At 45.2% G+C, this 16009-nt stretch overlaps 1 protein-coding gene and 1 long non-coding RNA gene across 3 annotated transcripts; one reads left to right on the top strand and one right to left on the bottom strand.

Annotated features, from left to right (window-relative positions):
• Positions 1–528: 528 nt before the first annotated feature.
• On the bottom strand, positions 529–1859 carry LOC120890666 (uncharacterized). The gene is made up of 2 exons (XR_005735024.2): positions 1265–1859; positions 529–1027 (listed from the first exon to the last, which is right to left on the bottom strand). It is a non-coding gene; the product is annotated as an uncharacterized LOC120890666 (long non-coding RNA).
• Znf436 (zinc finger protein 436) lies at positions 913–10419 on the top strand. 2 transcript variants are annotated; one of them, XM_040288094.2, is made up of 4 exons: positions 918–1042; positions 2406–2498; positions 3281–3407; positions 6637–10419. In XM_040288094.2, the coding sequence occupies exons 2-4, from the start codon at positions 2466–2468 to the stop codon at positions 7887–7889; spliced, it is 1413 nt and encodes a 470-aa protein (XP_040144028.1). In that variant the 5' UTR covers positions 918–1042; positions 2406–2465; the 3' UTR covers positions 7890–10419. The 2 variants fall into 2 exon arrangements, with proteins under 2 accessions (XP_005317641.1, XP_040144028.1); XM_005317584.5 differs by lacking the exon at positions 2406–2498 and having other exon boundaries at positions 913–1042.
• Positions 10420–16009: the final 5590 nt, after the last annotated feature.

Genomic DNA, 16009 nt, shown 5'->3' with positions numbered 1-16009 from the left:
GACTCCCCCGGGGTATGACTATTGCCATTTTACAGAAAAGGAAATGAGCTGGGCAGAGTAAATGACTTCCTGATATGCAGCCTGGAATCCAACCCAGACCTGTCTGACCTTGATGCCCACACTCCACGGATGCTGTCTCTTGGGAACCCTCCAGGATGCCAACTTCTTTGGTGTCCAGATTTAAAATTTTAGGTGGGACAGGATGGTACAATTCTGTGGTATTTAAACAACCTCTAACCCCAGCTGGGGGTTGGCAGAGGAGTAGGAGTGGGAGATGCTGCGTTATGCCTGGGTAGGGTCCTAATAGTTCTTTTTAGACACTTGAGTAATTTAACCATAAATAACTGGGCACCAGGAACAGGACACTCAGTAATAAAAGCATGGCCTGGAGTCATGTTTAAAAAAAAAAAAAAATTCAAGTCCCTCAGTGGGTGGATGTATCTGCAAAACAAAAGAAAAGCCCCTTTCCCAGCCCAGGCAGAGAAGTCTCCTGTACAGTTAGAGACAACAGGCTTCCGGGCACGTAGCCAAGGTTCTGGGGATATTTATAACTTGAAGAGGGTGGGAGTCCCTAATAAGCTGCTATATTCTTTTTCCATCACTTCCCTCTCCAAGGCTACAGAGAGCTCGGAGCTCTTCCCCATGCAGAATGCCTGCTTTGCCTAGTGCTCGACTTCCATTGTCTAATTCCCTCATCCTAGCTGGGGAAAGGGAAGGCTGCAAGTCGGTCCGTTCGGAGGAGCTCCAGCTGAACGCAGCTTAGCTGGCAGTGGGTTTTCTTGGCCGGTTGTCTTGGCCTCGGAGATGTGCCTATGAGCCTGTGGTTTCACGGAGGTCTTCGGGATCAGCCAATGATTCCTGGGCTTTGCCTGCAAGTCTACGGATTCGAGGTCGGTCTGTGGGTCTGGTCTCCGGAATCCACCAGCGATCGCCAGAATCTTTCAGCACATCAGAGGTCGGAGAAAACTCTGCGGCTTTGGGATGTTTGGGGCCTCTCGGATCTTGCAGCCGGCGATCTAATGGATATCTGGCAGGCCGGGAGGTAAGTCTGTTGGTCCCCAACTCGGGTTTGCTGTTTCCTACCTTCACAATGACTGCTAGCATCCTGAGGACCCGCTGGGCTCAGGCTCTCAGAGGCCCAGGGTCCCCTCGGTGAGCGAGGCCTCCAGAAACCCTTTCAGCAGACAAACCCTCCAGGATGATAAGGACCGCCCGCCCTCGCCCAGGGGCCTGGCTCTCTCCTCCTCACACGCCCTATCCTCACCCCTGCGTCTGATTTCCTTTAGGATTTTCGCTTCTTGTCTCTCAACAGGCGCCCTCTTTAGAAGGACGCTGTTGGTTGCCCCTAGAGGGTTAACAGCGACGAAGCCCGCACACCCCATGCTCGGCACCGGACCGCACTCGCGCGCAGAAGAGTAGCGCAGAGCCGACTGGGAATTGTAGTCTGCGTGTGCGCAGGGTGCGAGTGCCGCACGCGCTGCTGGGACTTGTAGTCTGTGTGCGCATAGGGTGCGAGTTCCGCAGGTGCTGCTGGGAGATGTAGTCTGCATACGGGCAGGGTGCGAGCTCCCAAGCTGGGAAGTGTAGTGCGTAGGCGGGGCTCAAAGTTCCAGCGCGCCCTCCCCGAGGGAGTGGGCGGCTACTGCTTTTCACTCTGGCCGGTGCTGTCAAATGAGGGATAGATAATCCCAGCAGAACTGAGCCCAGGCCAGCACCTAAATCAAGTCCGACTTTGCGGATAATGAGATGTGACTCAAGAGAAGTTTCTAGGGACGTGAAGGAAAGCAAGGCAACATCCCTGGTTTAACCTGGCTGTGGTCTCCAAAGAAGAAAGCGGGAGGTACTCCGCCCTAGCTAGGAGGACACGCTTCCTTCTTCACCCTTTTGTTCTTTTCCCTCCTCGGCTCTTGGCCTCTGACTGGCCTTTGTACGCCGAAGTGGAACTACAAGTCCCGGCAGGCCACCGGGTAGGCGCAGGCGTGATAGAGGTGCTGGGCCACGCTGCGGGAGGCGGGCCAAGTATTCGGCATCTGATTGGTAGGGCATATTGCAAGCTTTGATCACTGGTTGGCTGAGGCAGCTGCCGGAAAGGACCCAGCCTCGAGTTGGAAGAGCGAAGGCGTTCTGTGGGCTGGGCTGAGGAGCCTCCTCCCTGAGACAGCATCGCCTAGACCCCCAACCAGGGAGTGACCACCCTGGAGCTGTCCTAGTCGATTCTGGCATTGCTTCCATCCGGTGGTGGCGGAGACATAGAGGGCGGGTCATGCCCTGGGATCAGGGAGGAGAGTGACCGGCCCTGGTCCAGGGCCCTCCCCGCACGCCTCTTGGCCAGAACTAACTCCAGCCCTGGGGAGTGGGCAGGGCCTATTTGCAGTGCCTCACGCCCTGCTTTTCGCCTCCTTCAGCGCTGTCTGCTAGCTGCTTTTCCTGCTGTCTCTCCCGGGAGGTCAACCCTTGTGCCCGAGATGGCAGCCACCCTGCTCATGGCAGGGTCCCAGGTAAGCCGGGGGTGGTTCCTCGGACCTTGAGTCTGCTTAGCCACCTCGTCCGGCATTTCTCCGCTCCGCAAGTCCCTGTGGGGAATTCCCTGGGGTTAGTAATTCGTTCACTTCGTTATTCTATCTCCAGGGGCCTACTGCTGGGCTAATACAGCCGCAAACAAGCATATATTGAACACCTGCTGTATGCCTTTAGGTACTGGGGGGATTACAGATGGACAGGACGGGAGCTACCTCGCCTGCTCACAGTCTGCTGGGAGAAAGACGCATCCGGTTAACCGTGATACAACGTGATAAGTGCTGTGTTTGCCGTAGCAACAAAGTGCTGTGGTGTGGAAACAGAAGTGGGAGTGATTAATTCTATCTGGAGCATCCGAGGGCGGAGCGGCGCAGAACGGGGGTGGGGGGCGGCGGCACGAAGAAAACCGTAATGAATGGCAGTATTTCACTAGTCTGGAAAAGATATTTCAAGAGAAAGAGGAACATTGTATGTAAAGCTATGGAGTGATGAAATTGTTATCTGTGTTCTCAAAAAGGCATGGCTAGAGGATAAGATCCCCCAAGTAGGGCAGGGGTATCCAGCTATGGAACCAGAGCAGTTCGGTTTTTGTTTTGTTACCACGTGTGTTTTCCTGGTTGTTTAATTCTTTTTTGGACTTTACAGAGGAGACTCAATGCCTTTTACCTCCTGGACATTTCCAACCATGTCTCTAGTTTCAGGAAGAAAAACTGTTACTAACCTCCTTGATACCAAGTAGTGAGGAAGCATTGTGTGATTTCAGGCACCTGTGACATTTGAAGATATGGCCATGTACCTCACCAGGGAAGAATGGAGACCTCTGGATCCTACACAAAGAGACCTTTACAGGGATGTTATGCAGGAGAATTATGGAAATGTTGTCTCACTAGGTAAGTAAGGATTCTACCTGTCTTCACACCAGCGTTTTTGAAACTATGTCAGAATGGCTTGGCTTTCCAACAGAGCCTAGTTGTTTGATCTTTTAAGTCACTTAATTGGATATTGGCTTGAGTTGAGTGTTCAGGCAATCTTTGAATGTGGAAACATGCAGATCGTATATTTGAAAAGAAAAAGAAATGATTTTGCACATTTTAGAAACATTCAGATTTCTTGTGCCCTGAGTCATTTGCCATTCTCCAGCCTGTTTGTACAGAGCCCTAACCAAACAGGTCTGGCATAATGGTGCTTGCCAGGATATAAATGCCCCTGTAAATGGTGCTTTTACTCTAGGGCACTGGAAGATGAGGGATTCTAAGCTAGGTTCATGGGAGGGCAGAAGCACCATTTGTGTTTGTTTTGGCTGCAGAGCGCCAGCCTTGCCTCAGGTTCTTTGTCTGAATAAGTTCTTGTCTAGAGATGTGTCAGGGTGAGTGTGTGAAATGTTCCAGATGTATCCCGAAATAGTGGGATCACAAATTCTATTAGCGGAGGCAGTTTCATTTTGTCTGTCCGTCTGACTCTTTTCTTTGGCAGTGCTAGGGATGGAACCCAGGGCATCTCACATGCTAGGCAAGTGCTTCTACCACAGAGCTGTATCTCCAGCCTCCATTTTTTTTTTCATGTTCTGCAAATCTGTTTTCTCTTCCAGCTGTATTTTGGTCTGGGTGTAACTAGAATAAACAATTTATCCTAGAACTGAACAGTCTTTGGACTCACTTTGTCTCCTGTTAGGACTTGACAGAAGTTAGCAAGTGTGTATGCTTCACTAGGTCATCTGCCATTTGTTAGAATGAATCCACTTTTCAAAAATCTTGATCCCTGGGCTGGGGATGTGGCTCAAGCTGTAGCGCGCTCGCCTGGCATGCGTGCAACCCGGGTTCAATCCTCAGCACCACATACAAACAAAGATGTTGTGTCCGCCGAGAACTAAAAATAAATAAATACATATTTAAAAAGTTTCTCTCTCTCTCTCTCATATCTCTCTCTCTCTCTTAAAAAAAAAATCTTGATCCCATGACTTTTCTCAGCACAAAAGACAACCTGAGGGTTTCTTCTTAATTTGGGCTTTCTCTCTGGTCCCGAGTTGTTTTGATCCCTTTTGTAGAAAAGCAACCATAAATAATGTTATCCTCTCATGTCTTTAACCCAAATATTTCACTCAATCCAACAAAAACAAGAAATGAAAATCTTAAAAAGTTTAAATTTGCATTCCTGTGGTCTGGCACAAGGAGTGCTTATTAGAAGGACAGAAGCACCGAAAGAAAAAGCTGGTTTCTTCTCCAAATAACCTTGGGAGAGGGTTAAATAATATTTACAAGACTTCTTTATCTCAGGACTCCTCAGAATCTTTAATGTGTTATTAGGCATTGTGGATTCCTAATGAGAGACTAGTGTATGCAACATTTACCAAACTAATTTATCCACGGGACCTTTTCTCCCAGAATATTTACTAATCCCTTTATGAAAAATATACTAAGAGGGCTGGGGATGTGGCTCAAGCGATAGCGCGCTCGCCTGGCATGCGTGCGGCCCGGGTTCGATCCCCAGCACCACATACAAAACAAAGATGTTGTGTCCGCCGATAACTAAAAAATAAATATTAAAAAAATTCTCTCTCTCCCGCTCTCACTCTCTCTTTAAAACAAAAGAAAGAAAAAGAAAAATATACTAAGAAATCTACTTGGGCTGGGTGCAATGGCACATGCCTGTAATCCCAGCATCTTGGGAGACTGAGGCAGGAAGATAACAAGTTCAAAGTTAACCTCAGTGACTTAGCAAGGCCCTAAGCAACTCAGCAAGACCCAGTCTCTAAATAAAATATTAAAAAAGGGATTGGAGATGTAGCTCAGTGATAAAGCACCCTTGGGTTCAATCCCTGGTACCAAAAGAAAAAGAAAGAGAGAAAAGAAAGAAAGAAAGAAAGAAACCCAGCTTGGAAAATTTAGTGTTTGGGTAGAAAATTCTTTCAGACAGTGGTTGTGTTTTTTATTTTCATTGGAGAACTGTACATCTATACGTGTAATATAGTCAGTCAATGCCAAGAATGTTCTGATGCAGGACTGTGGGTGTAGCTCAAAGAGTCCCTGGGTTTGATTCCTAGCACCACACACACAAAAGAAGAATATTCTCAAACATCTTTTTTGCCTTCTCCATGTTCTCACATCTATTTTCACTTAAAAAGGCCGCTGGAAAATAGCAAGTGACAGTTAGCACTTTTTTTGTTAACTAAGATATGACACAGATAACTAAAAATTCATTTTTCTTCATACCAACCTAGCAGATGCTTTTGAATAAATATTATTATATGATGGTAATGATGAAAACTTGACAAGTTAAAATACATACATACATAAAATATCTAGGTTCTTGGCTTTTAGAAATTCTGATTTAGTCTTTTGTATGTTCCGTTAATAGTTGTTTTGATCTTCCAAAACACCAAAAATATGTAAAGTTTTTATAATGAACCATTAACTGCAGTAATACAAAACATTTGAACTTCCTAATTTTCTTTTTGCAGTACCAGGATTGAATCCAGGGCTTACATATGCTAGGCAAGCACTCCACCACTGAACTACACCCCCAGATCTTTTTCTTTTATTTTGAGACAGGGTCTTGCTAAATTGGTTCTGGCCTTACTATATTGATGAAGCTGGCCTGGAACTTGTGATTCCTCCTGCCTTGGCCTCTGAAGTGTCTGGGATTGCACAACCCCTAACCAGAGCATAAACTTTTTATCCGACTTTCTGTCTCTAACATTTACTGCTGTGACTTTGGGCAAGTCACTTCCCTTGTCTCAGGGTCTTGGCTTTCTCATTCATTAAGATCATCCTAACACCTGCCTCTCAGGATGGCTGTGATCATAAGTGAAGTAATGCAGGTAAAGAACTTAGTGTAGAGCTGGGCAGGCGTGATGGGCATGCTTGTAATATCAGCGGCTCCGGAGGCTGAAGCAGGAGGCTCACAGGTTCAAAGCCAGCTTCAACAACTTAGCAAGAGCCTAAACAACTCAGTGGGACCCTGTCTCTAAATAAAATACAAAAAAGGGCTGGAGATGTGGCTCAGTGGTTAAGTGCCCCTAGGTTCCATCACCGGCATTAAAAAAAAAAAAATAGAAAGAACTTAAGTGTAGCAACTGCCCACAGTGCAATCTCCGGTCTCATTATTTATGCTTTATTACAGATTTTGACATCAGGAGCGAGAACGAAGTGAATCCAAAGCAAGAGATTAGCGAAGATGTTGAATTTGGGACCACATCTGAAAGACCCGTTGGGAATGCTGAGGAAAATCCTGAAGGGGAAGAGGCCTTTGGAACCGGGGACAGGTCGGAAAGACAGTGGGGGGATTTGACAGCCGAAGAGTGGGTAAGCTATCCTCTCCAACAAGTCACCGACCTGCTCGTGCACAAAGAGGGCCACGCGGGCATCCGCTATCACATATGCTCCCACTGTGGAAAGGCCTTCAGTCAGATCTCCGACCTTAACCGCCACCAGAAGACCCACACGGGAGACAGACCCTACAAGTGCTACGAGTGTGGAAAGGGCTTCAGCCGCAGCTCCCACCTCATTCAGCACCAGCGCACGCACACGGGGGAGCGGCCGTACGACTGCAGCGAGTGCGGCAAGAGCTTCGGGCGGAGCTCGCACCTCATCCAGCATCAGACCATCCACACCGGCGAGAAGCCGCACAAGTGCAGCGAGTGCGGCAAGAGCTTCTGCCGGCTGTCCCACCTCATCCAGCACCAGAGGACCCACAGCGGGGAGAAGCCGTACGAGTGCGAGGAGTGTGGCAAGAGCTTCAGCCGCAGCTCGCACCTGGCGCAGCACCAGCGGACGCACACGGGCGAGAAGCCCTACGAGTGTAACGAGTGCGGCCGGGGCTTCAGCGAGCGGTCGGATCTCATCAAACACTACCGCGTGCACACTGGGGAGAGGCCCTACAAGTGCGACGAGTGCGGCAAGAACTTCAGCCAGAACTCGGACCTGGTGCGGCACCGCAGGGCGCACACCGGCGAGAAGCCGTACCACTGCAACGAGTGCGGCGAGAACTTCAGCCGCATCTCGCACCTGGTGCAGCACCAGCGCACCCACACCGGGGAGAAGCCCTACGAGTGCAATGCCTGCGGGAAGAGCTTCAGCCGCAGCTCTCACCTCATCACGCACCAGAAGATCCACACCGGGGAGAAGCCCTACGAGTGCAACGAGTGCTGGCGGAGCTTTGGCGAAAGGTCGGATCTCATCAAACACCAGAGAACGCACACGGGAGAGAAGCCCTACGAGTGCGTGCAGTGTGGCAAAGGTTTTACCCAGAGCTCCAACCTCATCACGCATCAGAGGGTCCACACCGGAGAGAAGCCCTATGAATGTACCGAGTGCGAGAAGAGTTTCAGCCGGAGTTCAGCCCTTATTAAACACAAGAGGGTGCATACTGACTAAGTCCTGTAATTATGACTGAGAAGCCATTCCTTTGAAGGTACAGTTCACATCTGTGAGCTCGCTTGAGGCCGAGCTGCTTTTACCCTGCTGACTTTCCTGGTTGTAGGCTCTAATTAGAGCATCCAAGAAGACCGTCACTATGAAATTCAGACGCACAGCTCTGAAACTTTATCCCTCCTCCAAAAGAGAGACTTTCGTTCACTCAGTTTTTATTCACTCAATGGATTACTTCATCAAATTCAGTCCTGCAAATAGCTGGAACTCTGAAGACCAGGGGCAAATGCTGGTGAATGCTCAGGCCTGGGGTTGGAGTAAATCTTTAAAGGTTACTTCTACCATCCAGGGCCCAAAATCTCTGCTAGGGGAAATGTGGACTGTAATAGGGTGGTCAAGTTTGCTTTGGAAAAAGGCAACCAGACTTGGCCTGAATTGCCACCCGTGTTCACACACCAGAGTAGAGGGCACACACATCCTCCCCTCCAAAGGGCTTTCCCTTGAGTCGCTCTGCATCTTTCCTTCTTCCTGAGAGCAGGATTCTGCATGATGAAGGCAATGATCAAATCTTTTCTCCTTCTCATTGTTTCTGATTAACTTGTTTGAAACAAGCTTGTGTCTTTGTAGATACAAGTGTGAAAGGAAAAATGAGACATGGGTTTGAGGACCAAGACCCATCATCAATGGTGGTGACTTTAGCAAGAGGTGCCCACTGTTGTAATTGCTGTTAATCAGGCTTATGAATTTTCTTTGGGAATCATTGTATGGAATATTGTAGGGAAAATATCTTCAAGGAAAGATAGGACCATAAGTGATGGTGGAGTGAAAGGAGTAAGTGGAACCGAACCCCTACGGGAAGGAAGCACAGAGTCCCTTCCTAAGGAATGTAGGCCATTTCTGTATTCTTCCCCTTCTAATCTTTAAGATCAATTCTCCCTAAACTGCTAACTCTAGGGTTTGATAGGGCCACATCCTAATGTTTATCTTAGCTTGCTAAGGGCATGTCTCTGTACAGTGAAATGTGTACTCCTTTGGTTTTACTAGTAGTGGTAACTGAATTTTCAAAGAATTAGCATGTTCTTGGGTGGTGTGGATCATGTAACAGAACTACAGACATAACTCCAATTTGTGAGAAATGTCCTTTTTTTTTTCATTTGTATGGAAAAAAATTTAAATGCTAGTGCTCATGTTTGCACCGTCCTGTAAGGTTTGTCTTTGTATAGAACACAGCACTTGTTTGTATGTTTCCATCAATTGGAGAGATAGCAACTGGACAATAACGTTATTGTCCTATTCTCAGACTGCATTATCTTCAATGGCAATGAAGACTTCTTTGGCCTAGTCAGAAGGAATTAGTAAACCTACTAGGAATGTGTTTTTATCCTCCCAACCTAAAAGCAAGAGTTGGACCCATTTAAGCCCAGTAGAATCAGTTTTCCATCTCTTAGCCCAAGTAGAAATTAAGAAATAACCTAAATATTGATACTTCTGCAAGTCTGTGGGGGATGGGAAGGAACCAGCGCCCAGGAGGTAGGGCTGGAATAAGGAATGTTTTCCTTTGAGAAGGTCCCAGTGTGTTTCTACCATGCTTTCTTGTGAATGTTGTAACATTTGGAAAAAAAAAAAATTCGCCATATCTCTTTAGGACTGGTATGCACTAAGCATGTACAAGGTCCTGGTTTCAATCCCCAGCCATTGGTCTCTCTGGGGCAGAGACTGTACTAGTGAGTTACTGTGACCCACCACTGTGTGGGATCACATCAGTTGCAAATGACAACACATCAAAAGTAAGAAAATGAAAAAACCACTCCAAGGGGGTTTCTTCATATTTAAAACGAACGTGGGGCAGGGAGCATGTTATTTTGTTCTATACAAAATCTAGAAGACTGTGAGAATTCCTATTTTAGTTGTCAGGTGACTTGTATGTTCTTGGTAACTAAACTCAAGTATGTCTTCTCCTGTATCAATGTTGCTGATGATTTTAATGATTTCAGCATTCTGGTGCTACGTTGATCCACTACAAGTGTCACCCTGGGAGTGGGCATAGAACTCGGCACCTCTGTGACCTAACTGCATCTCACACTCTTCTCTTACTCTGCTCTTCTTACCTTACCCCAACCTGTGCCTGTTGCTGCCTTTGGCTTCTTAGAGGTGAAGGGCTCAAGAAAAAGCTTCTGGGTGCCCGCCCATCTTCATACGTGTATGCTCCAGTGGGGAAGTTAAAAGGGCTAGGGCCACACAGCCCTGTCTCCTCTTTCTGCCCATTGTTACCCATTTGCTGTGCTGAACTGGGTGCAGAAGTCCTGCATCAGACCCTCTTGGCTAATGGTTTTGCTTGGCTTCTGTTCTCAAGTCCCTGGCTGCTTCTGCACATGAACACCCTGTGCCTGTTTTCCATGGATGTGGAGAGTGAATGAACAGTAAATCTGTAGAGCATTTTCCCTTATGGTATTGGTCACAGTTATCCTAGTGTCAATTGACATCTGTATTATTCTAACAATACTCTATAATTAAAACTACAATTTAAAAATCAAAACAGCTGAGAATTATTTTAGTAATTCACTCATGCATATAAAGGCTTTTCATCAGATTCATTAAAATTGGGCACGACCATCTTGACATTGGTGCTTTTTTTGTATAGACACTGTACAGATGTTCTTGTGGGGATTTGGGAGTACAGTGTCTTGAGCCCTCTAGATATTGCCATATCTTGAGAAGACGCAAAAAATCTGTGAAGGGTAACCTGTTTCCTGTGACGGTTATGCTGGTGCAAAGCAACATGGAAGTACTTGGTGTGGATGACTCATTAACTTAAGAAAAAGGAAAAACACATCCAAAAGGAAAAATGGGAGAAGGCCTTGTTGCTCTAAGGAGATTTTGGGGGGTATGCATTAAGAAGACGAAAGCAATCTACTGAGCTAGGACTGGGTTCCCAGAACTAAGTTCTGTCTCACACACAAAGGTTGTCTCTTCACAATGCTGGAGCACAGTTTGCCTAAGGCAGTGATTATGTACTACTAGGGTGTGGTCACAACTTTAAAATTACAAGTAATTTTCTCTTAAGAAATCTTTCTTTTTCAGTGGAGGGCCAGCCTAGGCAAGGTAGGGGGCAGAATACAAATATGAAAAAAAAAAATTAACCCTACAGCCAAGAGTTGGAAAAAAAGAAATTTTATAAAAATGTTTTTTAAAACATATTTGTCAATAGATGCAGTGGCAGGGACCTGTTGTCCTAACTACTTGGGAAGTTGAGGCTGGAGGATCACTTCAGCCCAGATGTTGGAGGCCTGGGCAACACTGCAAGACCCCATCTCATTAAATAAAGTGGGAGAGGGAGGGATGAAGCTTGGTGCTTGAGAGTGTGGTAAGCAAGTATAAGGTCCTGGATTCAATCCCTAGCACCAAAAACAAAGCAAAACCTGTTTCTCCTTTCTGTATGTTCACCATTTTTTTTATTGCTAGAAAGGAAAGTTAAAGGAATCAAGGAATCATGTACAGCCACAAGAATGGGAAGTTACATTCCATGTATGTACAATATGTCAAAATACTCTTTACTGTCACATATATGTGAAAAAAGGGGGGGACCGCAGTCATCTCAGTAGTAGAGCACTTCCCTAGCATGTATGAGGCACTGGGTTTAATTTTCAGCACCATGTAAAAAAATAAATAAAGGTATTGTGTCCAACTATAAGTAAAAAAAAAATTTTAAAGAGAGAATTTTTATTTATTTTTTTAAGCTTTCAGCAGACACAACATCTTTGTTGGTATGTGGTGCTGAGGATCCAACCCGGGCCACACGCATGCGATGCGAGCACGCTACCGCTTGAGCCACGTCCCCAACCCAAAGTAAAAATTTTTTTTAAAAATTAAAAAGTTGAAAAACAAACATCAGTCTCCCCCCCCACCCCACCCCGCCCCTGCCCCCAGAGTAACTCAAAAGCCTCCTCTCTGAAGGTATTTGTTTGGTCATTGTTGTTATTATCAAAGCACTTTTCCTTCTCTGTGAATTGTCCTCTAGGAGGCTAGAGGTAGGTTAGAGCTGTGTTTGCAAGTCATTAGGGCACCTCAAGTGCACTAAGATGATTATTTGCTAAATGGCTTCCTAGTGTTTGAGAAGTTAGTGTAGTCCACATAGGAGTTCCCATGCCCTGGGGGAAGAGCTTGTTCACTAACACCCACCTCTGTGGTAGCCTTGTTTATCTGTAGCAGACTTAAAGATAAGAAAGACTGTTAAAGATCATTAGCAAGACATAGCCAAGGAGTAAATTTTCTTTTCTTTTTTAGTAGTAATTGAACCCAGAGCAATTCCCCCCTCCCCCCACTTTTTTTTTTTTAAAGGTCTCACTGAATTCCTTAGGACCTCACTAAATTACTGAGGCTGGCTTTGAACTTGCCATTCTCCTGCCTCAGCCTCCAGAGTTGCTAGGATTACAGGTATGTGCCACAGCACCCAGCTCACTTTGCATCTCACATGCTGCCTCCTGAACAACCTCAGATGGGAATTATCTGGGCACCTTGAAATCAAACCCCAACTCAACTTCCTACTTCTCCTGTATTTCTTTCTTTCTTTCTTATTTTTTTTTTTTTTGAGAGAGAGAGAGAGAGAGAGAGAGAGAGAGAGAGAGAGAGAGAGAGAGAGAGAGAATTTTTCAACATTTAGTTAGTTAGTTAGTTATTGGCAGACACAACATCTTTGTATGTGGTGCTGAGGATCGGACCCGGGCCGCACACATGCCAGGCGAGCTCGCTACCGCTTGAGCCACATCCCCAGCCCTCTCCTGTATTTCTTAACTCAGTAATTGCCTAGTTACTCGAGCTAGACCCTTGCATATCACCCGTAACTCCTGCCTTTAGCCTCTCTCCCCAAATCAGTAATGAATATCAATTGCATCTTTATCCATTCAGTCCTGTCCATACAAATCTGTCTACTCCTCCTCTCTACTGCCACCACTTGCCTTGTGACTTTGGGCAGTTACTTAGCTTTTCTGTTCCTTGAATTCGCCATCCATAAATAGGAAATTATTATATCTACCTCATTGAGTTGCAAAGATTAAATGAGATAATGGGACTCAGAGTATAAGCAATTACTCAGACTGTCACTGGGGCCACATCTCATTTACTGGAAGAACCTCTTAATGAGTCCCCTCTAGTTTGATCCCTGTCTCTTCTCTAGTTGCAGCTCTAATGATCTTTCTGAAAGGCAAAATCCTTTATGCCACTCTTCTGTGTAAAACTCTCTCAAGACCCTAAATTACATCTTTAGCACTGAGGGTGGGGTGAGGAGATTAAAAAAAAATGGTCAAGGTACAGTTCCGGAGGCTGAGGCAAAAGGATCACAAGTTCAAGGTCAGCCTCAGCAATTTAGCAATTCTGTCTCAAAAGAACTGGGAATGTAGCTCTGTGGTAAAGTGACCCTGGTTCAATCCCTGCACCAAAAGAAGGGGTGGGGGAGCCGGTGTAGCAGGAAGTCCCAGTCTTAATCTCCGGCACTGCAAAAGAATAAACAAAAATTTAAAAATAAAATCACCTTGTGCTTGCCTTTGCACACAGCAAACAGTGAGGCTCCTTTGGTGTGATTTATGAGAAGGTTGTCCAAGATCTGATTTCCCCACCTCGAGTTCTCCCCCACTTTCCTGCCTCAAAGCACACCAGCTGCATCTGTCTGTCCACTCTCCTTCTGGCCATCTCCTACTCATTCATTGGGTCTCCAACCTGGCTTGTTCCAGCAGATCTTTCCTGATCCCATAAGATGGGATCAGGTGTTCCTTTTCTATTTTTTCTCGGGTTTATCCCAATGTACTTTATCCCTATTTTGTAATTGCCTCTTTACTTTTTTGTCTTCACTAAAGTTTAATACCCTTCGTGAAGTTACTGTATCTTGATCACCCCTGTTTCTTCAACCTCTAGCCAATGTTTGACCTGGAGCAGGTAGGTAACAAGTATTTCTGGGGTTGTGGCTCAGCAGTGGAGTGCTCGCCTAGCGTGTGTGAGGCCCTGGGTTCGATGCTCAGCACCACATAAAATAAGTAAGTAAAATAAGTGTCCAATTACAATTAAAAAATAAATTTTAAAAAATAAAATGTACACCTTCATTTTCTTTCTTCCTTTCTCTCCCTTCCCCCTTCTCCTCCCTCCCTCCCTCCCTTTTAACAGGGCTGGTGATTATTTCTGATTTATCAACCCAAGCTACTCATGAAACAAAAGATTCTGTCATTGGTGCATCTGGTGGGACCTTATGCAAGAAGAGGAGATGGTGTGACACATCAAAACCTTCCCTTAAAGCTTAGATAAGAACAGACACACACACCTGACTGCTCCAGTATTTAATGAGGAATCATTGTCATGGACCTTCCAAAGCCTATCTGGGAATAGCCTTTTTCTATAACTTTGAACCATGCTGCATGGCAGGTTCCCAGTTCAACAAGCTTGGGCAGGATTCTAAGCTCCAGGTGCTCAGTTTGACATTTGGTTAATCTGAATTTTCCAAGTCCAGTACATAAATAGGTGGTTAATAATATTTGGGGGAGGACCCAAATTCCTTTATGAATCTAATGGAAGTTTTGGATCATTTGTTATTTTCATCGAGTTTTGAGGGTCTTAATATATTTTAGACACAAATCCTCTTAAAAAATGCTTTTATTGGGCTGAGACTGTAGCTCAGTGGTACAAGCCTCACTGTAGCTAGGCTTGCCTCACAGGTATGAGGCCGAGTTTAATCCTCAGCACTATATAAAAATAAATAAGTAAAAATAAAGATATAGTGTCCATCTTCAACCAAAATTTTTTGACTGTTTTATTGGCACATTATAATCATACATAGTGGGACTCATTGTGACATATTTGCACATGCATTTAATTTGCTTTATTTCATTTCCCAGTATGTCTTCCTTCCCCAGTATCTCCTTCCATTACTGGTTGTCCTTCTGTTTATTTTTTAAATTGGTTCATTATATTGTACATAAAAGTGAGATTCGTTGTGATATATTCATATATGCACATAACATAATTGGGTTGATGTCATTCCCTGTACTTCCCCTTTCCTTCCCCTCCATCTCCCCCTTGATCTGATTCCCTTCCTCTGCTGTTCCCCCTTCTATTTTCATGGGATTAAAAAAAAAATTTTTAGTTGTTGATGGACACAATATCTTTATTTTTATTTGTTTATTTTTATGTGGTGCTGGGGATCAAACCCAGGGTCTCATGCACGCAAGGCAAGCCCTCTCTACCACTGAGCCACAATCCCAGCCCCAGAGAATCTTTTTTTATTGCTTTTTTCTCTATAGCTTCCACACATGAGAGGAAACACTTGAACTTTCTGAGTCTGGCCTTTTTTTTTTTTCCACTTGGTATGATGTTCTTCAGTTCCATCCATTTACCAGCAAATGACATAATTTCATTCTTCTTTACAGTTGACTAGAACTCCATCATGTAGATATACCACGTTTTCTTTCTTCATTCATCTGTTGATGTATACCTAGGCTGGTTCCATAACTCAACTATTGTGAATTGTGCTGCTGTAAACATTGATATGCATGTTTTGCTGCAGTATGCTGATTTTAGTTCTTTTGAATAAATACCAAGCAGTTTATTTTATGTGGTTGAGTCACATGGTAGTTCCATTTCTAGTCTTTTTCTTTTTTTGGTGGGGGGTGCTGGGGATTGAACTCAGCAGAGCTTTTACCATTGTGCTATATCTCCAGGACTTATTTTATTTATTATTATTTTCGAACCCAGTGCCTCACATTTGTGAGAAAAGCACTCAACCACTGAGCCACAACCCCAGCCCCTCCAGTCCTTTTTTGTTTTTATTTTGTTGTTGTTTGGGTTTTTTGTTTGTTTGTTTGTTTGTTTGTTTTAGGTACCAGGGATTGAACTCAAGGGCACTCAACCACTGAGCCACATCCCCAGCCTTATTTTGTATTTTATTTAGAGACAGGGTCTCACTGAGTTGCTGAATGCCTTGCTTTTTGCTGAGGCTGGCTTTGAACTCTTGATCCTCCTGCCTCAGCCTTCTGAGCCTCTGAAATTACAGGCATGTGACACCAAACCCAACTCAATATGACAATATAATTTAGCTCTATTTCTTATTTTGAAAACAGGGTCTTGCTAAGTTGACCAGGATGGCC

Source organism: Ictidomys tridecemlineatus, chromosome 11 (assembly GCF_052094955.1).
Source record: "Ictidomys tridecemlineatus isolate mIctTri1 chromosome 11, mIctTri1.hap1, whole genome shotgun sequence".
Taxonomy (NCBI): Eukaryota; Metazoa; Chordata; class Mammalia; order Rodentia; family Sciuridae; genus Ictidomys; species Ictidomys tridecemlineatus.
Note: the sequence above shows the minus strand (reverse complement) of the source record. Positions and strands in the feature narration are given on the sequence as shown.